The sequence below is a fragment of the Halichoeres trimaculatus genome, unplaced genomic scaffold, assembly GCF_033239565.1.
Source record: "Halichoeres trimaculatus isolate MK-OKI-2021-1 unplaced genomic scaffold, fHalTri1.1 fHalTri1_scaffold_23, whole genome shotgun sequence".
In the NCBI taxonomy this organism is placed as follows: domain Eukaryota; kingdom Metazoa; phylum Chordata; class Actinopteri; order Labriformes; family Labridae; genus Halichoeres; species Halichoeres trimaculatus.
The window spans coordinates 21,814,735-21,838,948 of NW_027437201.1; the positions used below are offsets into that span (position 1 = coordinate 21,814,735).

The window sequence follows — 24,214 nt, forward strand, 5'->3', positions numbered from 1 at the left end:
TACCACCGGTGTTTCGCGGATATTGGTCCGTACGGCTTTCTGCCTCGGCGCTATTCGTTCCGGTTTGTTGGCGCTCTCAGCATCCATACACTTTTTCTATATTTCATGTTATAGAAAAATAAATTTCACAGATATCTAAATATACCGACATAGAAGCCCGATTCTGCCAGGTGAAATTTCTAAAGATAAAAGAAGTGTAGTGTTTTCATTTAATTTATTTATCTATTTATTTATTTATTTATTTATTTATTTATTTATTTATTTAAATTTTTTCTTTCTTTTTTATTATTGTTATTTTTTTAACCATAAATGATTTTTTTTCCTCAGTTTTTCCTTTTATTTAATAACCTCAGATCAGGGGTCTGCAACCTGTGGCTCTGGAGCCTCATGCGGCTCCTTGGCTCCTTTGCAGTGGCTCCTTGTAGCGTAAAAAATATTATTAGAATAAAGACATCGGCACCAAATAAAATAATGGGTTAACTTTTTTTTTTTACACTGAATATGCATCACTTCTGTCAATAAAGCTTTACATTTTTTTATTTATTTTTTATCTTTTTTTTTTTTTTTTTTTTTTTTTTTTTTTTTTTTTTTTTTACAATTTTTGGACATTTTTTTAAATATTTGACATTTATTTAAAAAAAATCACACTTTTTTGAATTTCTACAATTTTGATGATTATTTGAATTCATTTTTTTGCTAAATTTTTCTTTTTTGCAAATTCAAAAAAATTAGCAACTTTAAAATTTGGGAATTTTTTGAATTTTTTCACACATTTTAAATTTCTATTTTTTTTTTAATTTGACAAAATTTGACATTTTAAATTTTGCAAAAATTTTGCAACAAATTAAAATTTCATAATATGCATAATATTACATTTTTTTGTAATATTAGCAAATTTATTTAATATAAAAACAAAAAATCACATGTACAATTTTATAAACGCAAAAACTTTTAATTTTGATATTTTTTCATGAGTTTTACTATGTTTACAATTTTTTACTTTTTCATCTTTGTTTTGAAGATGAAGTAGATTTTGTGGCTCCTGAATGACTGTAATCCAGGTGAGCTGAGGCAAAACGGCTCTCATGAAAGTAAAGGTTGCAGACCCCTGCCTTAGATTATGTGTATTTATTGTTGCTCTTATATTGTAGCTGTGTTCTAAGAGTAAGATGATTTCCTTATGAATAATCCTCTTGATCTCCTCTGATCACATTTTTTTTCCTCTGTCAGATCTTTTGATTTTTTTATTTATTTATTTATGCGAATAAAAACATAAATAAATAAGTGTTTCCAAAAAAGATTCTGGTCGACAAAGTGTGTAAAAATATGGAGCAGTTTTCTGGAGGGAGGAGCATGAGGTGGTGCTTTGTGTTAACACCTATCTCACAATGAAAAGCATTTTTTTTTACGATTTGTGAAAGATTTAGGGATTAATCAAGATCAAGCATAAAATTTAGATTAAAAGTATTGAAAATAATTGGCCTCTGTAAAGACACATGAGCTACTCCTTTTTCTCGCGCCACATTATAATTGTAGCTCAGCAGAGCATCCCTGCTTTTTTCCCCTCTATCTCATAAAACATAGATTTGATAAGGGATCATTTTCACTCAGCCTGTAACATTTCCGCTCAAACCCATGAAGAATCATCAGGAACTGGTCAAGATTATGAAGAAAATGTAACTAAGGTCCTGTTAGAAAAAGACACTTTTGTTCCTTTCTACTTCAAATGCAGAGCCACTGATCCTCCTTTTCCTCCCAGCCAATCACACACCGGTTGTAATTTGCATCTGAGCCAATCACTGAGGTTTAGGGCGGGACGTCATGCGCTGCTCTCCTCGGACTATAAATGCCCCCACCTTACGTATGTGGTCATTCTGCCAACAGAGAAGGAAGGGGAAGGTGCCGATTTCTCAGCGAACAAAAACAAAAGCGGTAAGAATCAAATTACACTTGCACTCACAATTTGTGAGCTATGTTGTAAAGATCTTGTTAAATTTCTATCAGTTATATATTTTAAACTTCACCTAACAGGTTTTCAAACGCTTTAACTCATCAAAACGGGCTTCTATCGACAACCACTTCACAACACAACGGCGCGCGCTATTTCCAGTTAGCTCGATGTTAGCTTTAATAAGCGAATTCTTTGCCCCTTTCTTTCTTTCCGAGAATAAATAAATCTATTTCTCAAAGGTGGAAATTAAACAAAACTTATTTTATTTTTTTAGCTCTCCAAATAATTGTACTGAGATCAAACGCCGCCTTAATGTTGACGTGAGCCTCCATGGTGGCTAGCTGGCGCCATTTTGCAACCCTACATGCTAGCTTTAAATTTGCTCGCCAACGACGGCAGACTGAAACGTGTGTCTCTCACACAGCTTAATGGTGGCGGGTCTTGTTTTATTTAATTTAATCCTTCGGCGTCACTTCATCATTCATGAATGTTTTGTATTGGTTTCGATATTTTGAGATCACCGCTGACAGTTAGCTCCCGCTCATGTTTCGAGCATGTGCACTGCCAATCAGTGTTTTGGTTTAAAATACAAAACCGTCGCTGTTTATTTTTTCGGGGGGGATGTGGGTCACAATGAGCGCCGGTGTATTAAGCCGCGGCTGTGACATACAGCTTTCACATTTCATCAGTCATATACAGATGTTTGAACACAAATCTTAATTATTTACATTACTAATGTCGATGTCTTTCCTTTTTGGTGAATTTTCAGTTAAAGTATGGCTCGTACCAAGCAGACCGCTCGTAAATCCACCGGAGGAAAAGCGCCCAGGAAGCAGCTGGCCACCAAAGCTGCCAGGAAAAGCGCGCCATCTACCGGTGGTGTGAAGAAGCCCCACAGATACAGGTATTGTACATATGTTCATAGTGATCAGACATCTTTATGTTTGTAGTTTCTTCCCACAAATAAGGGAAGTTCAATCCTAAAAGTTTGTATCTTTCCAGACCGATCATATTCACATAACTTGTAGTCAAACAGTTCTGTGAAGTAATACTGTGTGGGATTTTCTTGTTTTACCAGGCCTGGTACTGTCGCTCTGAGAGAGATCCGTCGTTACCAGAAGTCCACTGAGCTGCTGATCAGGAAGCTGCCTTTCCAGCGTCTGGTCAGAGAAATCGCCCAGGATTTCAAGACTGATCTGCGTTTCCAGAGTGCAGCAATTGGTGCTTTGCAGGTGAGATAGCACTTCCACTTTCAAACACTTGTGTTATTAGTTGAAAGACTCACCTTAATGAATGTGCATCTTTTTCCATAATGTAGGAGGCCAGTGAGGCATACTTGGTTGGACTATTTGAGGACACCAACCTGTGCGCCATCCACGCCAAGAGGGTCACCATCATGCCCAAGGATATCCAGCTGGCCAGGCGAATCAGAGGAGAGCGTGCATAAATGTTGTGATTTTATCTTTTTAATGGGGGGTGGGTGGGTCTGACTGGGGTTTGTTTTGTAAATCTTGGAAACATTACCAGCATGTTTATCACATTATTTGTCATATGTAGTTTCTGGTATGTGTGTTTCGTACTTCATCCATGACTCTACTTTTCACTCTTGACTTTTTCCTTGACTGTCCTAATCACTGTAGAATAGAGCTTCATACATGTAAATGCTAAAAAACATATTCCACTGCCTTCCTCAGGTTTGGAACTTTATTTTACAAACATTTTACTCCTGTGTGTGCATGTCATAGGATTTCTCGTGCTGTAAATAAACTTTCCGCTACCTCAAGTTATTGGGCTTATTGTATTTTCTGATACTCACTTGCTACTTATAACTAAGAAAAGGCATTTCCACAATGGTACAGTGAAACAAGTAGGAAAACAATTCAAATGCCTACACAAGTCTCCAGATTTTTAAAGTATGGGAAAATAAAGTGAGTATGTATGAACCTGGAGTATCCTTGGAGCCCCTTAGAAGTTGGGTCAGTTGAGTTTTACTTGGGTGCATAAGCAAAATACAATTATGAAACAGAATATGTTTATTTATACTCGGTGTAAAAATGAACTTGGAGACAAGGTCAGAATTGACTTCAATCAAGGCATTTTAATCATCCGGACAATGTTCATTCAACTGAAACTGACAAAGGCAATATGGTCTACTGTAATGGGTTTTTCAGAGATTGTTCATGAACTTCTGGACGGTGCTGAACCAATGATCTGCTGTTCCAGCATGTTAATACTACAGACACATCACAATAAATATCAGTTGTAATCTATGTACATTCTGAGTCCCAGATCTGTTAACTGGAGCTCTTCTCCTCCTCCTCTTCATCCAAATACAAGCCGGGCAGCTGCTCATTCAGCTGCCTTTCAAGTTTTGCGTCCACTTCAGTCTCCGTTCTCAGCGCACACCACAGGAGGAAGGCGCAGCCCAGCAGGCTGATGGGTAACACCTTCCACCAGGGCCGCTCATGCTGGCTCCCGAGTGAGCGGTCCACTTTCCAGGTCCTGTGGCTGGCCTTGCTGGTGGAGAACTTGATGGGCTCATCTTTCACCTCTTCTTCGTCGTCGATGGGCCTGGCTGCCCTTTGGGTGCTGAGAGAGAGGGCCCGTACGCTGGACAGTCTACTGAAAAATAAAGACATACGAGAAACAATGTCACAATGTGTCATTTTTGACATTTTGTAAATTTTCTGATATATTTTTATTTTACATCTGGTGTTGTGCTCTATTCAAAGGAGGAATTTGTGAAGTCATTTTTACCTTTCAAATTATCCATGTGGCACTTAGAACATGTCTTGATAATAATTTAAATTCCACAAGAAAGAAAAGTTTTACCATATTTTATGAAAAAATACTCTATGAAAAAAAAAAGCTAGCTATATTATTTAAGGCTTGAACAGAATTTATCTCAGACAATACTTATCTCTGTAATTCCTAAACAAATCTTCTGTTGGACAGCTCAGGTGTGTAAGCTTAACATGTGTAGAGGCTGATCATATTTAAATCTACATACATTGTATCTATTAACCATTAGGAAGAACATGATGAGAAATCAAAACCCAGACACTGAAATTATGGCTAACATTACTTATGACGTAAAATTTCTCAGTTAACACTCGTGTTTCCTGCTTATACTGTGGAGGGCTATGCTAACAGAGGCTCGTGCTAACGGCTGATGAGGACCAATAAGAGTTACAGGATAATTCCTGCCTATCTGTAATAACACACAAATCGTACAGAATACGGAGTTAACCACACTCACACAGTCATGTTCACCATGTTGTCTCAGCCTGTTTCAGATTCACTAACCTCACTGCTGAAGTCCTCTGAAAGGAAATCCCCCGACACGAAGCAGCTCGGATCAGACCGTTGAAAACTCGTCCTGCTGTTGTAGACATCTCGAACAACTGATCATCTTCAGACACACAATGTTGGGTCAAAGAAACTAGTTATTATTACCAAACGCACCTTGTTGAGGTCATGTAACTCATCGTTGTGTAACTGTGAATTCTTTCCGGGCGGCTACTCAGTACTGATGTTGGACCGTTCCACAACGGGAAGTCGCTTGCACTCCACTTTATCAAATAAAACAGCTAAATCATGTTACAACGTTTTAATCATTATTCGAATTATGACATGGCCGATAGTAAAAGTCTTCGTAATATTTATTTACATTTTTTCTTTTATTGAAAAAAAATTGTTATAAAAATGTTTATTAAAAGATATTATATATATTTTTTTTTTATACAAATAACGCTACAACATGGATGTGAAACACACTGTCTGTTTTTTTTGCTTTCATATTTTTATCACTTGTTTAAAAAAGAAAGTTCTCTAGAATTCCATGAAACCGATACTACCCTCAACCAATCAGAGATCGAGACGGACCAATCCGTCCAATCACATCTCTCGTGAGCGATATCACTTCCTGGTTGAATCCCCACGCTTGTTTTGCGACTCACAGAGGCTGTGCACGTTTTTCCCTCGCTGGTAAGTGAAAATACAACGTATGTCTCAAAATAAAAGTAAGTAAGCGAAAAGTTTAGGTGGTTAAATTCCAAGTTTACGACGAACTTTGACACAACAGTATTTTTATCCCTCTTAAAAGCCATGTACTCATTGAGAACGAAGTAGAGTATGAATTAACGCAATAACTGGGGGACTAGCTCATCAACAGTAACAGAATAGAGCAGATGTAGCTGCAATTATTGGTAAAAAAGAGTTTCATCCGTCTTTATATGTTTAGGACATGAGGCGTTTGTGTTTACTCTCGGTCTCTTCGTTGCTCTTTTCTTCACAGTCTGTTTATTTTTCACGTGTTTCTGTTTTAAAGCTCAAATCATGGCCAAAGACAGATCGATGAAACAGCACACACATACCCCAAAAAGGAAAAAGCTGAGTTCAGATGCTGTTGAAGTTCACCGAGAAGAAACAATGGAAGTTAAAGTCAAAAAGAAAAGAAAAAAGGAACAGGTTGAGGTGGGTATCACAGCCCCTAATGCATGTGCCTATTAAAGGCAACTCTGCCTCAAAGTTCCTATGTTGTGCTGACTTTATGTTTACGAATTTTTTTTTATTTCAGGAGGCTCCAGTGCAGATTTCTCCAGTGAAAATACCCACAGCCGTTAAAAAACAGAAAAAGGAAAAGAAAAGAAAGAGGAAAGATACAGCAGAGGAAACAGAGGTAAGGATGACAGCTGTTTTCTTATTTGCTGTCTGCTATTCCATTACTGGATCAGACCTGGGTTTCCGAGAACCTACACACAAATGCAGAAAAGATCCTTGTATGCATTCCTCTTTTGAGGATGTAAAACTGCTTAAGTGGTTTTCTCATTTAGTGAGTGTGGAGGTAACTAAAAACCAAAGTGTTAGGTGGTTTTGACAGGAACCTGTTTCCATTTCTTTATTCAGGATATCACACACACAGCAAAAAACAAGAAATCTTACCAAGCCTTTGTCTTGATATACTCGATATGAGACACATTCAACTGGTCAGTCCAGAAAAATGTCTTGTTTTGAGTTATTTAAAGACAAAAATGAGGTCTAAGATTACTCAACACAAGTAAAAAAAATAATCTGCCAATGGAATAAGAAAAAAATGCTCAAAAATTTGCTTGTAACAAACAATTCATACCTCATTTTTATCTTTAAATAGCTTGAAATTAGGCATGTTTCTGTACTGGTCAGGTGAATGTGACTCGTTTTAAGTCTAAAAGACATTTTCTGCTGAAAATAAAACAACAACACTTGACAAGAGTTCAGGTTTTTGCTGTGCAGACAGATTTATTCAGCAGAACAGGTGTTTTCTCTCAGACTGAGATTGTAAACATGTGATCCTGTTCATGCTAGTGTATCACATTATGCAGTGATGCTCCCTGAATTCATTTTAGAATAGAGGCGGTTGTCGTCTTGAATTAAAGCTAATTTTATAGAGTGACGGTCTGAACCCAGTCTGACATCTCACATCAAGTCATCTCCACCCACCTGGGGCTGGTACGAAACCCCTCCTGGTCCCTGGTTTGGTGCCTCTCTGCGCACAATGCTCTATGTCCTCCATGCAGGTCATTTATTTATTTCTTCCTTCCCCCAGCAGGACTGTGTTACAGTTGTGTAGCTTGTTTTGGTTCTTTGGCAGTTTTAAAAATCTTGTTGTGAATAATATTGACACTGTTGATCTAAAGTTAGAGCCTGACTTTCTACTTCCCTGACTAAATGTTTCCTATGTGCCATTCGGGGGATTGCGGAGCTTTTTCCAGGCAGTTTGTCTGAATGAGCTTTTGTGCTGAGCATGTTAATACAAACACAGTCTGTTTTCCATGAAGAGAGGTGTGTGTGAGAGCAGGTTGTTGGCTTCTACAAGGACACATACACACTATGAAGTGAGCTGATTTCTGTGTGGAAAAGTATTAAATGTTAAATGGACCACTCTATCAAAAGCCTCATCCCTCAAAATATAGACAACCCACTCCTCCACTGAGCCACAGTTGCCATGTTGCAAAGATTTTAAAATACAAAATAGGAAATCCAAAGCATTTTTTTCTTTATTTATTATTGAAAAATAAAAGATAATAATAAGGAAGTAAAAATGCAGAATTTCCAGTTACTGGAGAAGCTAAAATAGAGAATGCATGAATATAAAAAATATTTACATCATCACTTATTAGATAAAAAGAGAAGTTTTTAACCCTCGATTAAGAAAATTTAACTTCATCGTGTCTCAGTCATTAATTTGTTGTACAGAGAGGTTATCAGTCTACATCATCATGAAGATGCGCCCACATCTTGACCACAGAAGCAGGGTTTAGCTCCATCTATTTAGACTAAATTCAACCAGTCACCAGCATCAAAATGTACAGTTGTTCTGTGGTTAGTTGTCAGAAATGATACTGTACAACAGAGGCAACGTCTATCAAGTTTGAACGGTTACAGAGCAACCGGTGTTTTGGAGCTAATAGCGACCATGCTAACTGGTGACTCCCCGCTGAAGGTATCGGTGATTAACGGCTGAAAGTCGCCAGTGAACAGGGTCGCACTTTACACTGAAACACCAGCGATGTCTGCAGGTAAATATTTAACTTTGGACGTAGGTTTCTGGTTCTTTTATCGTGAACCGGGTCTCAGACTGAGCAGTTTGTGTGCTCTTTTTGGTCTGGGAAAGTTTCTGGTTTATTGATACATGTTTACGACCTGGTCTGGCACAGTCTGGTAAGAGTTATTTCAGAAACCTGGGAGCCGTTTACCGTCCCATAAAGTGATGATATTAAGGGGCCGTTTACACGACAGTTTTAGGGTGAAACGCAGGAGTTTTATTACGTTGTAGCCGACCCAAAACGCAAACTTTTGAAAACGGCCTCCAGAATGGGATTTTTCTGAAACGCTGCCGACTCTGAGGCCGTGTAAACCGTTAGCCGGCGTTTTCAGTGGAAACGATGACGTCACACTCAGCTTCGCGCCTCACGCAGACAACAGGACAGCAACACCGTTGTTACAATCGTCGCGAACTACCTTGTTATGCTTGTGCCGCTCAATCTGCTGAATCTGCTGAGTGTCTTTCAACAAAATGAGCATCTGTTACTCCCATTGACTGTATAAAACATGGACGAAGTCTCGCCGACGTCACCCGTCTTTTTCTGAAACGGAAAATGAAGCTCATCGGCTATAGTGGCCATATTGGTCGTGGCAAGGGCTTCGCCTTCAGCCATAGGGCGCCGGCCGTCACGTGACCCTCAGCTATACCTCTTATTGGGGGAGCTCGCGATCTCAATATCCTCTGAACGAGCCGGTAGTAAAATTAGCGACTCAGACAGGAGACGTTATTTGAACCAGGCTGTAAATAGGTTAATTTCTGCTTTGAAAATGGCTTCTTTGGGTTTTGTGTGTATGTGACTTCTGCTACTTCTGGAGCCAGCCTCAAGCGAACACTCCAGAAACAGCAGATTTTAGCACTTTAGCATCGTCTCATATTCTCAGACTGGAGGTTGTTGCTTGGTTGCTCCACTTTTGAACTTAGTATTCCATCAGCGTTTCCGTGTAAACGCAGATTTTTTTCACAGCGTTTTAGCGTTTTCAGATGAAATGTTGTCATGTAAATGGGGCCAAAGTTAAAAATGTTTTTGGGTGGTTATAACTCCTCCTCGTCTGTTGACAAAGCGTTATACTGCGTGGTGCTTCTGCACTCAAGTTGCGTGCACATCCACTTGTTGTTGATAAACAGATAATCCCTCTATCAGGAAACTCTCATGGGTGACAGTAGTTGTGGTTTTGGTCCTCTATGACTCGATGTCCTGCAGGGTGTCTGTGATCTCGATGTGTGGAGCTATGATGTTCCTGTTAGTCTGCGTGCGCCCTGAGCTCCTGCAGCAGTCCCTCAGCTGTCTGTAGACCCCGAGCAGACCCTCTCTGCACGGCCGGTGCAGGAACAGCACCAGCAGCAGGCTGAAGCTGCTCCCTGAGAAGAGCACGAACTCAGCCACGCTCAGAAACGCCTGCTCACGATGGCTCAGCCCGTCGCTGTATAGCGTCGCCGCTCTCAGCAGAGCCACGCTGTAGAAAAGCTGACAGAGAAACAGCACCAAGGTGACCGTCAGGAACATGGGTCCCTCTTCAGAACCAGAGAGGAACCGACCTTTGGATTTCCACTGTTTGACACAGCCACAGATCAGGAGTCCCAGCTGGAGGATGTAAGGGACCACGAACACCAGGCCCAGCCGAGCAGCTGCGTACGAAACACCAGAGCTGGCTGGGTCCATGAAACAAGAACTCTCCTCATGGAGATCATCAAACGGTCCGCGGGCCCCGGCCAGCAGCACAGACAGCACCACAGACGCCAGGATCACCAGAGCCACACAGACGGCAGGTCTCCTCAGCAGAGCGTTGGACGGGGGATCCAGAGTGAGGACGTACGCGATGAGAACCAGGACCAGCAGACCGCTCAGAGACGACACATTGATGACAAAAGACAGAGCGGCACAGCCCAAACCTGTGGTTCGTAGGTAGGCCGGTCTGTGAGCCACGCTGTGGAGGGAGAGGAGCAGGAGGAAGAGCTGGATGCCACAGAAAGCCCAGAGGAGGCAGTCGAGCCAGGCCAGGCGTTTCTGGGCTCGGTAGGTCTGGATGAAGCTGTAGAGCAGGAAGCAGCCGGCGAGGAAGCCCAGACAAGCAAAGACGCTGAAGAAGTAGTTTGCTGAGGAGGTGATGTCGTTGGCTGCGATTTGCTCCAGCTGGTCAGCTGAGGTGTTGGTGGATCCATTTGAAATAAGAGAGTCAGTGCTGCTCACCGCGGGGAACCAGACCAGGCTTTGATTGGACTAAAAAGAAGAAAAGAAGAAAATTAAACAAAAAACATCCACTGACAAAATCCGGTTCCCTAAAACACCGCTCACTGTTCATCACTCCTCTGATCACAGAAACTTAAACCTGCTCAGTGCTAGAGGATCTGGTCACTGCTTTTTAAAGCAGAAAAAATAAATTCAATGTTCAGAAATGTTTAACTGAAAAAATCAAACCAGTTTAATGAATTTAGAACAAGGGTCTGCAACCTGCGGCTCTTTGACTCCTCTGCAGTGTCTCTTTGTAGCTTTAAAAAAGTATTATTGAAATAAAAAGTTTTTATTTTTCTTACAGAGGATATTGATGATTACAGACACTGACACTAAATAAAATCCTGCGTTAACATTTAGTTGAACCAAATCTTCATCCCATCTGTCAATAAAGCCTGCCACCGCTCTACTTCACCTCCTACAACATCAACAGCCCACCAACTTACTCAATATGTAATCAAATTCAGGTATTCTTTCAAAATTGTAAAACTTTTGCAATTTATGAAATTTTGATCGTTTAATTTTTTTGCAAATTACTATTACTTTTTGAATTTGCAAATAGTTTATTTTTTTTGCACATACTTATTATAAATTTTTGTTTTTTTTTAAGTTTAAGAATTTCTTTTAAATGTCTTAATTTTTTTTTTTTTTAATTCAAAGATTTTTGGAAAACTTCAATTTTTTACATCAAAATTTATCAAATTTTTTGCAAATTTATTTATGTCCAATTTTGAAATTTTGAAAAAAATATTCAAAAACTTTTTTAAAATTTCTTGAAATTTTTTTTGCAAATTAATTAAAGAGTTTAAGACATTACATGTACAATTTCATTTATAAAAAATAAAAAAACACTTTTTAGTCTTAATCCAGGTGAGCTGAGGCAAATTGCGCCCATGAAAGTTAAGGTTGCAGACCCCTGTTGTAGAGCCACAAAATCTTATTTATCTACACAAAAATAGATCAAAAAGTGTATAAAGTTATACACATAGTTAAAAACTAGTGACTGTTAATCTAAACAGGATGTTTTTTTTTTTTGATAATTGAAATTGTGATTGCTTAGTTTTTTTTATTTTTAACCAATTTACAAAAATGTCAGGGATTTTGAAATTTCAAAATGTTGCAAACGTTAACAAAATTTCAAAAAATTGAAACAATTTTCAAGAATCTTAAATTTTTTGAAATTTAAGAATATTGCCAAAATTTTTAAAGAAATTTTTAATGTTAAAAATTTGTTAAAAAATAAAAAGATGTAGTTATCTTCCCAGGGCTGTAAAACTTGAGGTTAGCCACAGGTGCATGGAAAGTTGGTGGACTGTTGATGTTGTAGGAGGTGAAGTAGAGCGGTGGCAGGCTTTATTGACAGATGGGATGAAGATTTAGTTCAACTAAATGTTAATGTTAAAATGATTTGAGTCAAAGAGCTGCAGGTTGCAGACCCTGGTTTAGAGTCACAGGCTGTGAGTCATTCGATGGGTTTGTAACACAGAGCATGTTTCCTTCCTTTATGAGCTTGAAGCTTCGTTTAGTTTGATCTCTACCGGACGTTATTGAAGATCACAGAAGAAAAAAATCCACCCTGACAGTAAATCAATTAAAAATCTCTCTACTTTCATAAAAAGTAAAACTTGTTGGTGATGGTTTTGACAGATCCTGAATCTGTTCATTCATCCAGTCTTCCTGCTCTTTCACTCACATCAAACAAACACAAAAAGTGAAGAGTCGCTCTTCAGAGTCTCCAAACACACCCTGTGGACTGGTCTTTGTGTGTCCCACTTTGGAGGAGCTGCTGCTCAGTAAGCACACATGTTTCCACTTACCATTTTTCTGCTCCCGTCGCCGCTCCTCTTCTGTTTTGTCTCCGGCGCCCGTCTCTGCTCAGAGCTCTGGAAACGCTGCTCGCTGCATTGAGGCTGTCGCTCACTGTACGGTGACTTTTACGTGTTCCTGTGGGTTCGACTCTGCCAACATACTTTCAGAGTGACTTCGTGGCCATGTGATCAAATCTACCGTCCCCTCCCTTCTTTTTTTCATCCCCCTGCAGACGGAGGTCCGTTAAATCAGAGAGCATACTGAGCCCCTTGTTTGACTTCCTCCTGAGGAGTAAACTTACTCCTCAGACTGCCCTGTGCTCAAGGTTTCCTGCAGTTTCACGGCCATTCAGATAAAATATGTTTTTTGTTTCAGAAAGCCCCTGATGTTTGTAGACTCTGCACACGTTAGGGCTTCAAATAGACGACTGCGGGGAAGTTTTCTACCACAGAGGTTTTCAGCACGGCGTCTGATACAGACCTCACGCAGCAGCAGAGACACGAAACATCCTGCAGAGCTGATGTACTAAAGGAAGTGACCAAACCCATTCAGGGGTGGTTCTATAATTAGGGAAACGTTTCAGGTTCACAAAAAGCTTTATAATCTAATTGTTTGCAAAATATACACCTGGAATGTACGAAATTCATTAATTATTAAGCTTAAGATCGAATGATTTTTAAAATATTTAAGAAATAAAAAATTATCCTGTCCTGAATTTAGAGTTCTTCAACATTTCTCTGTCGGACTACGCTCCCTAGAAATGTCCCTAATCATTAAATTACAGTTCAGACAAACTTGAAAGAATTATGGCTCAAAAATCCCAAGAGACAAACCTGTCGTTACAACTCTACATTTAGTGATTTATCTATTTATTTTTTGTTCATTTTTAAGATCATAAATGTTTAGAAAAAATAATATTTCTAAATTATAAAAGTTCTTGAATTTTTTGTGAAGTCTTGAAATTTTTTTCTTGTAAAATTTTGCAAAGTTTTGATTTTTTTTCCAAATTTTTAGCAAATATTTTTTGTTGTGTTTTTGCACATTTTTTTATTTTTTAAAAAAATGTTTGTTTTTTAATTTAATTTTTTTTGCAAATTTCTTTAAAATAAAAAAGACATTACATGTATAATTTTAATTTTTATAAAAAAAAGTAAAATATAAAAATTTTAATTTCGCAAAATATCTTTTAATTTTTTTAAATCATTAGTTTACACTGCAGTTTTACAATTAAAGTTCCTTGTTTTAATTCAATAGTGTTCTGTCTCTGTCTTAAATTATATGGGTATTATAATAATTTGTGTTCATACACAGTATATATCCTGTGTATATCAATGAATTTATTATATATATCAGCCGATATATCAGCTTTTTTTTGCCCCCAGAATCAGTATTGGCATCGGCCCCCAAAATCCCATATCGGTTGGGCTCTAATAATTTTGTAAATTAAAAGAAACTTCTTGTTTTGATAATTAGCCACTAGGTTTTAACTTAGCATAGAATTTAAGAGACTTTGAAGTCTTTATTGTGAAGATAAAGTAGATTTTGTGGCTCCTGAATGACTTTAATCCAGGTGAGCTGAGGATAAATGGCTCCTATGAAGGTAAAGGTTGCAGACCACCTGACCTCCATCAGCTCATATTTCTGCTCCTTTTCTTCACAGTTTGGTCTTTATACCATCTATAGTAAGAAGAGCAGAAAATGTTGGTAACACAGTTGATGAACAGTTAATGCGCCCCATGTACAGACAATCATTCTGATGAAATATTGATGAGGAGGAGCTGAAACAGGACACACTTTCTTCAAGGTTCACACCAAAAAGGATGGGACCTCAGCTGATTTGGGTCATGTGACTTTGGAGCAAACCATTGATGATTTATAGGGTTTTTTAAAGGGTAATGAAATTAATATTTAGTAAATTTATAAGTTTACCCCATAGGCTTGAAATGTTCCCCTGATTATAGAATCACTGACATACGTTACGCTGCAGAACAACACATTTTCCTGTTTATTTTACCATCACTAAGAATAAAACTCTAAAGATGTTGGAGGATTAAAGATAAGCCTGCACGGCCCGGAAACCTGAAACTGTGGTTTATACACAGACACAAAAAGAGATTGTTCATAAATTTCTCCCATCATTTGTTCCCAGTCAGCGTGAGTTATTTAAGGAGATCTGATAAACGTCTCGTATCAACACAGAGAGCGATAAAAGTCTGCAGAGGAAGCTCTGTGAGTGCTGATAATCTGCAGCAGGACTGTGTTTTATGTTGTGGTGACAGATTTCAGATCCACCCGCTCCACCAGAGGAAGCTCCGGCCGTGGAGGGAGAGGAGGACCTGAGCCCTGAGGAGAGGAGGGTCCTGGAGAGGAAGATGAAGAAGATCCTAAAGAAGGAGGAGAAGAAGAGGCTGAAAGCTGAGGGAGTGACCCAGGAGAAAACTGAGGAGTCTGGACCCAGTGCTCCTCAGCAGGCCTTGGATTACCTCACATGGTAGGAGGGGCTTTGTTTACATATTATGGTCAAAGAAAAAACATCTGTGGCATCAGTTTCTGTTTGACAGGTTTATTCAAAAGACTGGATGTTAACCCTTTATTGTCAAGCGTATCATATTTGATACATGAGTTTCAAAGACCTCTATCTACTCGACATGATAAATAGTTTCCTTAAAAACTGTATTCTACCCTCTTGAGGATTATTATATCACTGCAGGCAGCTAAAGTTGAATTTCGGCCCTTTTCGAAACGTCTGCTCTCATAAAATCATCCACACACTTTCATTTAAGACAATGATTGCTAATTTTTAAAAAAAGTTGGTCATTTTTTTTAAATAAGTATTTTCTGCATTGAAATAAAGCATATTTCATGAAAAAACTTTCCTCAAAAAGTTGCCAAAACTGCCCAAATTTATCAAATGTCATATAAAAACGTTATATTTGAAAAAAACAGAGAAGCGATATTTTTAGTGGAAGATCAATAAATTAGCCCCTAGATAAATAAATAAAATTAAATTAAACAAAACAAAATAAAAATAAATACAATTAAATCAAACAAAATAAAATAAATACAATAAAATTAAACAAAATTTAATTGAATCAAACAAAAATAGATTAATAAATAAATAAATTAAATAAAAAGTAAAATAAATAAAATTAAATAAATATATTAATTAAATTAAAATAAATTTGATTAAATCAAACAAAATAAATTAAATAATTAATTTAACCAATAAATTAAATTAAATTAATCAATTAATTGTGTGCATATTAAAAAGCTTAAAATAAAAGCCTATATTTGAATTTTTAATTTGAGTAATACTCAAAATACCAAATCACACATGCCACGAACTGTGATTCCACATTTTGTTGTGATCGCTTGGTTTATTCTCTGTATTATGAACTAATATAACACCTCAGCCCACACTGGTTTCCCTCTGCAGCTGGGCTGAAAACCGCACTGAGTGGAAGTTCCAGAAAACCAGGCAGACGTGGTTACTCCAGCACATGTTCGACTCAGAAAAGGTAAATCTCTGTGACTTTTCCTCGCTCTTCCTGTCACACTTAGATCTGTTGCTTTGACCTCATGGTTGTTTAAAACTCTTGCTCCCAGATCCCGGACCAGAAGTTTTCGCTGCTGCTGCAGTACCTGGAGGGGCTACGTGGCGGAGCGAGAGACACCACCACGCAGAAAGCCTTAGCTCTCATTGAGGAGTCGGGACAGGCGCCAAAGGACAAAGCTGTCCAGCAGAGGGCGCACCGAGCCAGAGAAGTTATCCAGCTGCTTTCCTGAACACACCAAGAACGACCACTGGAAAAAGACTGAAACAAGCTGAATAAGTGGACCAACAACCTGATCTCAAACCAAGACTCAACCTTTTTTATATATATATATATATACATATATTTGTGTATCTGGATCATTTTGTGCAAAGTTTCCTGGTGGTGTCAATCACCCAAGTGATATAACTGCTTTTCGTCAATGCAAAGTATAAAAACACAGATTCAGGTCGTCCTCTCGTGCAGATGCAGTGAGGTTTAAATCCCTTAAGATGAAACGTAAAGCTGGGAGACCGCTGCACTTCAGAGTCTCAGGAATGCTCGCAGGCGAGACGAGTTTGTGCATGTCGGATCCCAAAACCTGTGCAGCCATCATCAGTGTTTTGATTTTACTAACATGCTGCAAAAACACCCTTTTCTTTGACAGATACACAGCTAAAACCAGCACTTTGAGGTTTTAATATTCTGCAGTTTTACAAACATTGATCATGTTTTCACAAAGAAGTCTGGGAAAGAAGAAGCTGTATGGTGTAACATCAAAAAGAAGTCGTCTTCCAAGTTTGTTGATCCATTTTTTTGTTAAATACAGTAAATGTCTGTTGATGGTAAATGTGTCCTCAGGGAGCTGGTCCCAGCAGGTCTAAAAGGCCAGTGTCTCCTCTCAGGTGTGGATCCTTGACTGTCACACTCACTGTGGTTTTGGTCTCATCTGGGACTTCTGGCAAAGACAAACACAGGTCACACACTGAAGACACGTAAAAAAGCGAATCATGTCCTGATTGGTTCCTCTTACTTTGCTCTGAATCCAAAGGGATGTTGTGTTGGGTTAAGAGTGCGCGCAGCCTCTTGATCTCCTCTTTTTGTTTTTGGAAATCCTGTATGAAAATGTATTAAAGTGGTTTAAACTCCACGTGGAGTTCATCACATGTGTAGTTTACCTGTTTGTTTACAGAGCATAAATAAACAAACCTCTGTGCATTTCTGTAAAGAGTTGTGTGTGTCTGAATCAGCTGCAGTTTCTGGTGTGTTTACTTTCACTTTCTTGCTTTTGAGGAGACCAGCATCTTCAAAAATGTCTCTCAGAAGATTGTTGTAGCCCTTCAGCAAACAGACATGGAAAAAATATTATAAACACACAGGATAACATTTGTAAAAAAGAGCTGTAAAATAAGATTTTTGATTTAATGTCAAAAAATGTTTCACTTTACCTGCTCAGTGATCAGATCCTCGTAGCGAGCCTGCTCAGCTTCATCCCACTCTTTCTGCAGCTTCTCACTCAGTGTTGGGTACACTTAAAATGAGCACAGTCATGTTAAAAATCCCTTTACACATCCGTCCCTGCTGCCGACGTGAGCTGAATGACTTTGTTTTACCTAACAGAGAGTGTGGGTGACAAACCAGCGGGGTCTCAAAGGTCACAGAGTACACACAGGTACTGGGCTCCGAGACTTGAGCCAGCTTACTGCTCGAACTGCAGACAAGAGTCACCTGCAGAGACATCAGAAAAAGCATGCTATACAACTGCACACTGATCTTGTTGAGTAACTTTAAAAAAATATTTTGGAGCTTTAAATTTATATTGTTCTTAGACCAAGCGTCTTCAACCTGCGGCTCCTTGTAGCTTAAAGAAATATTATTGAAATAAAAAACTTTTATTTGATGATTAAAGACACTGACACTAAATAAAATCCTGCGTTAACATTTAGTTGAACTAAATCTTCATCCCATCTGTCAATAAAGCCTGCCACCGCTCTACTTCACCTCCTACAACATCAACATCCACCAACTTTCCATGCACCTGTGGCTAACCTCAAGTTTTACAGCCCTGGGAAGATAACTACATCTACAAAAAGACTAATCTGGAAGAAAATACTTATTTTAATTCTGTGTGGATGGATTCATTTAACTGACAATGTGCTGGTAAAAAACAAGAAATGTTGAGTTGAGCAATTTTATCAATATGTTATCAAATATGAGTATTCTTTAAAAAATAAAATTAATTTTTGCAGTGAATGAATTTTCAATGTTTAAATTTCATATTGCTTTTGAAATTTTGGCAAGTGATATTTTTTTGCAAATTTTTCAAAAATAAAAAAACAAAACATCACATGTACATTTTAATGTAGTTAAAAAATATATTCAAAAAGGAGAAAAAAAAATATTGAAATTTCAGAAAACTTATTAAATGTCTTTCTTTTTTCAATTTTGTAAATTTCTGACATTTTAAAATTATTGCATATTTTTTACATTTTTTGGCAGATTTTTTTATAATATATAAAAAAAACTAAGACATCACATGTTCAAAAACGTCTTGTTTTGGTGATAATTGACTAGATTTTAACTACTTATAGAATTTTATACACTTTTCAGTCTTTATTGTGAAGGTAAAGTAGATTATGTGGCTCCTGAGTGACTTTAATCCAGGTGAACTAAGGCAAAATGGCTCCTATAAAAGTAAAGGTTGCAGACCCCTGGCCTAGGCTTAATTCTTTATATTTAATTACTCCGCACCTTTGTTTCCCTGTTTCGTGTTCCACACGTATCTCCATCTCTCATCCACATGCCTGTGAAAGTGTTGTTCACTATTTCCCACTCCTGCCAGATCCTGTACGGCACACAAAGGATGTGAAGACAAAACAAAAGACGTGTTTACACATTGGTATTCTGCAATAAACACAGGACTAGTTGAGTGAACTATACCTTACCCCAGTATCCCGCTGTAGGCGTTCCATCTGTATGACTGCTCGTGTTGGGTGAGGTTGTGAAATGGACAGAATTCATATTTATATCTGTAGATTAAAACACACATAAATGCCCTATTATTTTCAAGGAAATACTTTGATGTAATAAATATGAAAATAAGCTCCCAGATCAGGTTCAAAGCTTACGTTGACTCTGTGAAACTGAAGCACTTTCCTGCGAGCCGGTGGAGATGTGCAGGGCCTGTGTAGGAGGAACAACAGATTTGACATCAATTGTGTAACCTTTCTTCTTTCTGCTCCATTTTCATTTATACGTATTTCCTTTTTTAATGTTTATTTTTTTGAAAAAATTAAAATAAATATAGTCAAATCAAATTTAAAAAAAACATTGAAACACAATGTGCAATGAGAGGATTTTACCAGAAACTTGAGCTGGGTTCACTTTAGGCTGTAGTCTGCTTCCCTGAGATAGGAAGGGATTATTCAACCTAAACACAGACAGAAGAAAATATATTCAAAAAGAGCTCAAAAGGTGAGAAATATTTTTTTGTTTTTGTTTAACGTACCCAAATGTGTTTGGCTCCTCCACTATTTTCATTTTACTGGCAAATCCATGATTTACTGTGGAGTAAACACAAGGCAGGAGTCAAACACACTGATGTATTCAATCAGTTTCGGCGTTTTAATTCCTGAAAAGAAGGTTTAATTTTAAATACTTACATAAAAGAGAGACGCAGATTATCCAAAGTCTTAAAAAATAATAAACTCCGTTACGATTTATGTTCATAGTGAACAGTCTAAGCTGTTAGATGTGTCGACTTATTTCCTCACTGCATTTCCTGCTCTGCTCAACCGTTCGTCAGATGACATGTCACGTGACGAAAATAACACATGCGCATGCGCTTCAACTTCAGAACGACACCATGCTGTCCACGCTTTCAGCTAACGTAAACTAAACAGCGCTGTAGAATAGGTTATTTCCATTCTGCAGAGGCTTTTATTGATACATTATGGTTTTGTTTTTTCAAAGTGTGGATATTTTAGTCTCTCTTTTAACAAACTAAGCTCTTCAGACATGCTGGCGGTGGCAGGAGGTAGCTAGATAGCTCGTACATAAACAGAAGCTGGTTTCCTACAATCTTTGGTATTTAACATGGGACGGAAGAAACAGGGAAAGTTTGTCCGCTCTGACAACAAGGGAAAAGACAAACGGCATAAAATGAAAGGAAAATCCCTGGAGGCCTTTACAGATGAAATGCACTCTGCTTTTGAAGGTAATGTATTTTTTATGTATATCCAAATAGTATGTTATAACTGTTCAGATACCTCTTTTTATGTGAATTGACATCACAAAATATGACACCTCTTCATTTAAAGCAAAAGCACAAAAAAATATTACACTTACCTTTTACAGAATATAACTTTATTGTCATTGTAACAATTGGAGTCACAGCAGCAATCAAGAAAACCAAAGTAAGAAAGTGTAAAGAAAGTGTAAAAAGCTCCATAAGAAAATAGATGCTGACAGCTTGTCCATCATTGTCCAGTCAGCCAGCCTCCACCTCCACAGGGTCCAGGACTGAGCTTCTTCAGCAGTATGTTCAGTCGTGCTGGTGTCTGGTGTTAGCTCTGTTAGCCATGTATGTGAATAGCATGATGCTACTCTGCCTTTTGGTATTCCCTCTGTTGCTGGGTTAGCACAGCTAGCTCGTCCATCTCATTGAAGATAGATGTTACGTTCCCAATAACGATGGATGGAAGAACAGGTCCATGTCGTCACTTCTTAGCTCACACCTGTGAACCAGCACGTCGTCCTTACCTCCTTCTCCTCACCTTGTGGGGAAACATCCGGCCTTGCACCATTTAGCATTGACATGCTACAGGCTGCTAACAGCTGAGTTCACGTGTAAACAATGCAGCCATGGTTACATGTAGGATCTCCAGACAAACACAGGAGAAAAAGGAGTAAAAATATCACTGAAGCCACAAAAAGTTTGGTGTCCATGACCAACAAATGAGCCACACAAAGTAATGATCCACTCCAAATACAAAGAAAGGATAACCTGAATGTATGCCATGGTAATGTACAGTGGGTAACTGGCAAATAAATGTATTTACTTTAAGGATAAATTTCAAAATTTTGTGAAGCAAAGTGTCATCACCTCATACTTATCCTGTCTCTGTGCTTTCCAGCAAGTCTTCGTGTAGACGAGGGAGCAGAAGCTCCTCAGGTGAAGCTACCCTGTCCTCTTGCCATGTGGGACCTGGGTCACTGTGATCCCAAACGCTGTACCGGCAGAAAGCTGGTGCGCAAAGGGTTCGTAAGAAACCTTCGCCTCAATCAGAGATTTAACGGACTCATCCTGAGTCCAATGGGCACGAAGTATGTTACGCCAGCTGACAGGTATATATACTAAATCACATCTGCTAGCTTTTAACACTTTTTTTATTATAGGTCAAATGAAACAATCATTTTAAAATGAGAAATTTACCTTAAGTCCTCATCACTTCTAACCTTATTTTAATCACATGATAATAATTAGTTTAATTGATGTTTTCTGATCAGAGAGATCGTGGCTCAGAGCGGCTTAGCAGTGATCGATTGTTCCTGGGCCAAACTGGAGGAGACCCCCTTCAGTAAGATGGTCGGAGCTCACCCCAGGCTACTGCCCTACCTCGTTGCTGCAAACCCGGTCAACTATGGCAAGCCCTGCAAGTTATCCTGTGTTGAGGCTTTTGCAGCTACTTTCTGCATTGTTGGTAGGGGCGTCATTGTCATCCTGACTTCCTGTTGCTACCTGCTGTTAGTTTCTGCAATAAATCTCTTATGTTTTGCTTCTCTTTTTGCAGGTTTTGAAGAACTTGCAATGCTTTTGTTGAAGAAATTTAAGTGGGGGAATGTGTTTCTGGAGCTCAACAAAGTTCTCCTGGAGCGCTACGCTGCGTGCCAGTCAGAGGAAGAGCTGCTCTCTGTGGAGAAGGAGTATCTGACAGCGAAACCAGAGGAGGAGGAGTTTGGTAAATAAACTAGGGTCTCATCCACTGTTTTATTTTTCAATCTAATTGTAAAATAGACGCATGGTTGGGGCTTTTTACATTCAGTCTAAATCAGGGGTCTGCAACCTGCGGCTCTGGAGCCTCATGTGGCTCTTTGACTTCTTTGCAGTGGTTTCTTGTAGCTTTATAAAAAATATTATTAAAAAAAAGGATTTTTATTTTTCTTACAGAGAGTATTGATGATTAAAAACACTGATAACTAATAAAGTCAAGCATCAACATTTTGTTGAACTGAATATGCATCCCATCTGACATGACATGTGGCAAGACGTTAGCAAACAACTAGAAGTGACAAGATGTGACATTATCAATATGTTATCAAATTCAAGTATTATTCCAAAAATTTTGCAAATCTTTGAAAATTGTGTGTAACTTGAGAATGTTTGAAATTTCAAAGTGTGTTTAAGTTTTTGCACATTTTTCACAATTTGCAAAAAAAAATTAAGTTTCAAGTTTGCAAATGCATACATTTCTGACATTTAAAATATTATTCAGAAAATGTGTAGAAATTTTTGTTTACAAAAATGCCAGAAATGCAAACATTTTTGAAATTTAAAAACTTTTGAAAATTTATTTAATTTTTTTTTTTAATGCATTTTTTCATTTCAAAGTTTTTGTGATTTTTTTTTTCAAATTTCTTGGATTTTTTTTTTTTTATATTTTTTAAAATTTAAAAATTTTTGGAAATTTTGGAAATGGGGGCAGAAATGTGGAGTTTATTTATTTGTTTATTTGTTATTTGAAATTTTGCAAATTTTGGAAATAGGGGCAGAAATGTGGATTTCATTTATTTATTTTTTATTCTTTTTTTTTTGTTGAATTTTTGGAAATGGGCGATGAAATGTGGATTTAATTATTTCTTTTTTGGAAAAATTTGCTAAAATATTTATTAAAAAAAAAAAAAAGATATCACATGTACAATTTTATAAGTTTTGAAATAATTTTTAAAAAAGACAAATATTCACCAGATTTTAACTATGTAAATAATTTTTTACACTTATAGTCTTTATTGTGAAGATAAAGTAGATTTTGTGGCTCTGAATGACTTTTATCCAGGTGAGCTGAGGGAAAATGGCTCTTATCAAAGTGAAGGTTGCAGATTCCTGATCTAATGTCTGTCTTCATATTTATTTTGGTGGGGACTCGTGCAAATAGTTGCCTTGATGTGGTTGAAAGCAATGCGATTCAGGTATTTTGAAGCAGGCTAACTGTTTCCAGTACGCCTGGAAAGTGTCTCTATATGCCAGAGAGGATACATTTAGTCACAATATAAAAATCTTTGCTGGGCTAATTTTCTTTCATGAGGAAAGTGAACCACCTTCTCATTCACAGATCCATTTGATGTGAACTCAGGAGTGGAATGTAGAAATCTCAACAGACGTCAGTGGTAAGTATTAATATACTCAGGAGAGCATTCAGGTTATAACTACAGAATGAAGCATGCGACGTAAGTAATTTGGAGACAGAATATCCACAATCCCTAAATAAAAAGTAAACTCGATTGTACCACCGTTTTTTCTTAACTTCCTCTTATCTATGAAGTGCCCTTGAAGATGAAGAGGAAACAGATTCCTCTGAGGACAGCGATGAAGATGAAGCAGAGGATGAAGATGAAACAGCAGAGAGCAACAATACCTTAAAAAGCGGCCTCACAGAATGATGAAGAAGAGGAGGAAGAGTGTGAATGAAGAACATCATGATAAAAATTTAATCGGAGAGTTATTTTACATCAATGACTGGCATAAAAAATTCAATTCATACTCATGTTTTATACACTGCTATACAGGGGAGTCCAGTTTTGTAAAAATATCCTGAAGAATAAAATCTATGTATTTATCTGTTTAATGTGTTCTCCTTTTTTAAAAAAAAATAAAAAATAAGTTAAAAAAACTGATTTTTTGCAAATTTATTTTGATTACTGGTGCACATTTAAGCAATGGGAGGATTTCTTGCAGCAAATGTTGAAATGCTGAAGCTGAAGAATGAAAATGAAGACACGAAAAATAACGTTGCTATCAGTGCAAAAAAATTGAACAGAGCTAAAAATGTGGGATGTGTAGATTATGTAAAGTTGAAGAAGATTAGAGAAAATAGGAGGGATAGAAA

The 24,214-nt window shown here is 37.7% G+C and overlaps 6 protein-coding genes across 9 annotated transcripts; 3 read left to right on the top strand and 3 right to left on the bottom strand.

Moving 5' to 3' along the window:
- The first annotated feature begins 1,855 nt into the window (after nucleotides 1-1,855).
- On the top strand, nucleotides 1,856-3,753 carry h3f3d (H3 histone, family 3D). The gene is made up of 4 exons (XM_074662552.1): nucleotides 1,856-1,932; nucleotides 2,721-2,855; nucleotides 3,030-3,183; nucleotides 3,270-3,753. The coding sequence occupies exons 2-4, from the start codon at nucleotides 2,728-2,730 to the stop codon at nucleotides 3,396-3,398; spliced, it is 411 nt and encodes a 136-aa protein (XP_074518653.1). The 5' UTR covers nucleotides 1,856-1,932; nucleotides 2,721-2,727; the 3' UTR covers nucleotides 3,399-3,753.
- A 107-nt stretch (nucleotides 3,754-3,860) lies between these two features.
- uqcc4 (ubiquinol-cytochrome c reductase complex assembly factor 4) lies at nucleotides 3,861-5,484 on the bottom strand. 2 transcript variants are annotated; one of them, XM_074662551.1, is made up of 2 exons: nucleotides 5,258-5,484; nucleotides 3,861-4,570 (listed from the first exon to the last, which is right to left on the bottom strand). In XM_074662551.1, the coding sequence occupies exons 1-2, from the start codon at nucleotides 5,344-5,346 to the stop codon at nucleotides 4,246-4,248; spliced, it is 414 nt and encodes a 137-aa protein (XP_074518652.1). In that variant the 5' UTR covers nucleotides 5,347-5,484; the 3' UTR covers nucleotides 3,861-4,245. The 2 variants fall into 2 exon arrangements, with proteins under 2 accessions (XP_074518652.1, XP_074518651.1); XM_074662550.1 differs by having other exon boundaries at nucleotides 3,892-4,573.
- A 366-nt stretch (nucleotides 5,485-5,850) lies between these two features.
- On the top strand, nucleotides 5,851-16,372 carry chlsn (cholesin). 2 transcript variants are annotated; one of them, XM_074663244.1, is made up of 6 exons: nucleotides 5,851-5,938; nucleotides 6,282-6,427; nucleotides 6,531-6,632; nucleotides 14,856-15,067; nucleotides 16,013-16,094; nucleotides 16,183-16,372. In XM_074663244.1, the coding sequence occupies exons 2-6, from the start codon at nucleotides 6,290-6,292 to the stop codon at nucleotides 16,360-16,362; spliced, it is 714 nt and encodes a 237-aa protein (XP_074519345.1). In that variant the 5' UTR covers nucleotides 5,851-5,938; nucleotides 6,282-6,289; the 3' UTR covers nucleotides 16,363-16,372. The 2 variants fall into 2 exon arrangements, with proteins under 2 accessions (XP_074519345.1, XP_074519347.1); XM_074663246.1 differs by lacking the exon at nucleotides 5,851-5,938 and adding an exon at nucleotides 5,997-6,159.
- LOC141785101 (uncharacterized) lies at nucleotides 8,060-13,050 on the bottom strand. The gene is made up of 2 exons (XM_074663240.1): nucleotides 12,585-13,050; nucleotides 8,060-10,755 (listed from the first exon to the last, which is right to left on the bottom strand). The coding sequence occupies exons 1-2, from the start codon at nucleotides 12,585-12,587 to the stop codon at nucleotides 9,718-9,720; spliced, it is 1,041 nt and encodes a 346-aa protein (XP_074519341.1). The 5' UTR covers nucleotides 12,588-13,050; the 3' UTR covers nucleotides 8,060-9,717.
- Nucleotides 16,373-16,465: 93 nt separating the features above from the next.
- Nucleotides 16,466-19,920, bottom strand: gnptg (N-acetylglucosamine-1-phosphate transferase subunit gamma). 2 transcript variants are annotated; one of them, XM_074663242.1, is made up of 11 exons: nucleotides 19,772-19,920; nucleotides 19,618-19,672; nucleotides 19,472-19,539; nucleotides 19,238-19,292; nucleotides 19,055-19,138; nucleotides 18,861-18,954; nucleotides 17,723-17,837; nucleotides 17,558-17,640; nucleotides 17,319-17,447; nucleotides 17,143-17,224; nucleotides 16,466-17,064 (listed from the first exon to the last, which is right to left on the bottom strand). In XM_074663242.1, exons 1-11 carry the CDS (start codon nucleotides 19,836-19,838, stop codon nucleotides 16,967-16,969), a joined length of 930 nt encoding a protein of 309 aa, XP_074519343.1. In that variant the 5' UTR covers nucleotides 19,839-19,920; the 3' UTR covers nucleotides 16,466-16,966. The 2 variants fall into 2 exon arrangements, with proteins under 2 accessions (XP_074519343.1, XP_074519342.1); XM_074663241.1 differs by having other exon boundaries at nucleotides 16,466-17,067.
- A 56-nt stretch (nucleotides 19,921-19,976) lies between these two features.
- Nucleotides 19,977-23,919, top strand: tsr3 (TSR3 ribosome maturation factor). Its single transcript, XM_074663243.1, has 6 exons — nucleotides 19,977-20,325; nucleotides 21,245-21,455; nucleotides 21,618-21,811; nucleotides 21,902-22,069; nucleotides 23,441-23,495; nucleotides 23,651-23,919. The coding sequence occupies exons 1-6, from the start codon at nucleotides 20,205-20,207 to the stop codon at nucleotides 23,766-23,768; spliced, it is 867 nt and encodes a 288-aa protein (XP_074519344.1). The 5' UTR covers nucleotides 19,977-20,204; the 3' UTR covers nucleotides 23,769-23,919.
- Nucleotides 23,920-24,214: the final 295 nt, after the last annotated feature.

Excerpts from the sequence above, each read along its gene's own strand:
- uqcc4 (XM_074662550.1), bottom strand. The coding sequence starts at position 5,346 with ATGTCTACAACAGCAGGACGAGTTTTCAACGGTCTGATCCGAGCTGCT. Across the intron at positions 4,574-5,257 it reads CAGAGGACTTCAGCAGTGAG|TAGACTGTCCAGCGTACGGG; the intron begins GTTAGTGAATCT and ends TTTATTTTTCAG.
- chlsn (XM_074663244.1), top strand. The coding sequence starts at position 6,290 with ATGGCCAAAGACAGATCGATGAAACAGCACACACATACCCCAAAAAGG. Across the intron at positions 6,428-6,530 it reads GAAAAAAGGAACAGGTTGAG|GAGGCTCCAGTGCAGATTTC; the intron begins GTGGGTATCACA and ends TTTTTATTTCAG. Across the intron at positions 15,068-16,012 it reads GCCTTGGATTACCTCACATG|CTGGGCTGAAAACCGCACTG; the intron begins GTAGGAGGGGCT and ends TTCCCTCTGCAG.
- tsr3 (XM_074663243.1), top strand. The coding sequence starts at position 20,205 with ATGGGACGGAAGAAACAGGGAAAGTTTGTCCGCTCTGACAACAAGGGA. Across the intron at positions 22,070-23,440 it reads ACCAGAGGAGGAGGAGTTTG|ATCCATTTGATGTGAACTCA; the intron begins GTAAATAAACTA and ends TCTCATTCACAG. Across the intron at positions 23,496-23,650 it reads AATCTCAACAGACGTCAGTG|TGCCCTTGAAGATGAAGAGG; the intron begins GTAAGTATTAAT and ends TTATCTATGAAG.
- gnptg (XM_074663241.1), bottom strand. The coding sequence starts at position 19,838 with ATGAACATAAATCGTAACGGAGTTTATTATTTTTTAAGACTTTGGATA. Across the intron at positions 19,540-19,617 it reads GAGGAGCCAAACACATTTGG|GTTGAATAATCCCTTCCTAT; the intron begins GTACGTTAAACA and ends GTCTGTGTTTAG. Across the intron at positions 17,641-17,722 it reads TCACCCACACTCTCTGTTAG|TGTACCCAACACTGAGTGAG; the intron begins GTAAAACAAAGT and ends GCTCATTTTAAG.
- h3f3d (XM_074662552.1), top strand. The coding sequence starts at position 2,728 with ATGGCTCGTACCAAGCAGACCGCTCGTAAATCCACCGGAGGAAAAGCG. Across the intron at positions 2,856-3,029 it reads AAGAAGCCCCACAGATACAG|GCCTGGTACTGTCGCTCTGA; the intron begins GTATTGTACATA and ends TTGTTTTACCAG. Across the intron at positions 3,184-3,269 it reads CAGCAATTGGTGCTTTGCAG|GAGGCCAGTGAGGCATACTT; the intron begins GTGAGATAGCAC and ends TCCATAATGTAG.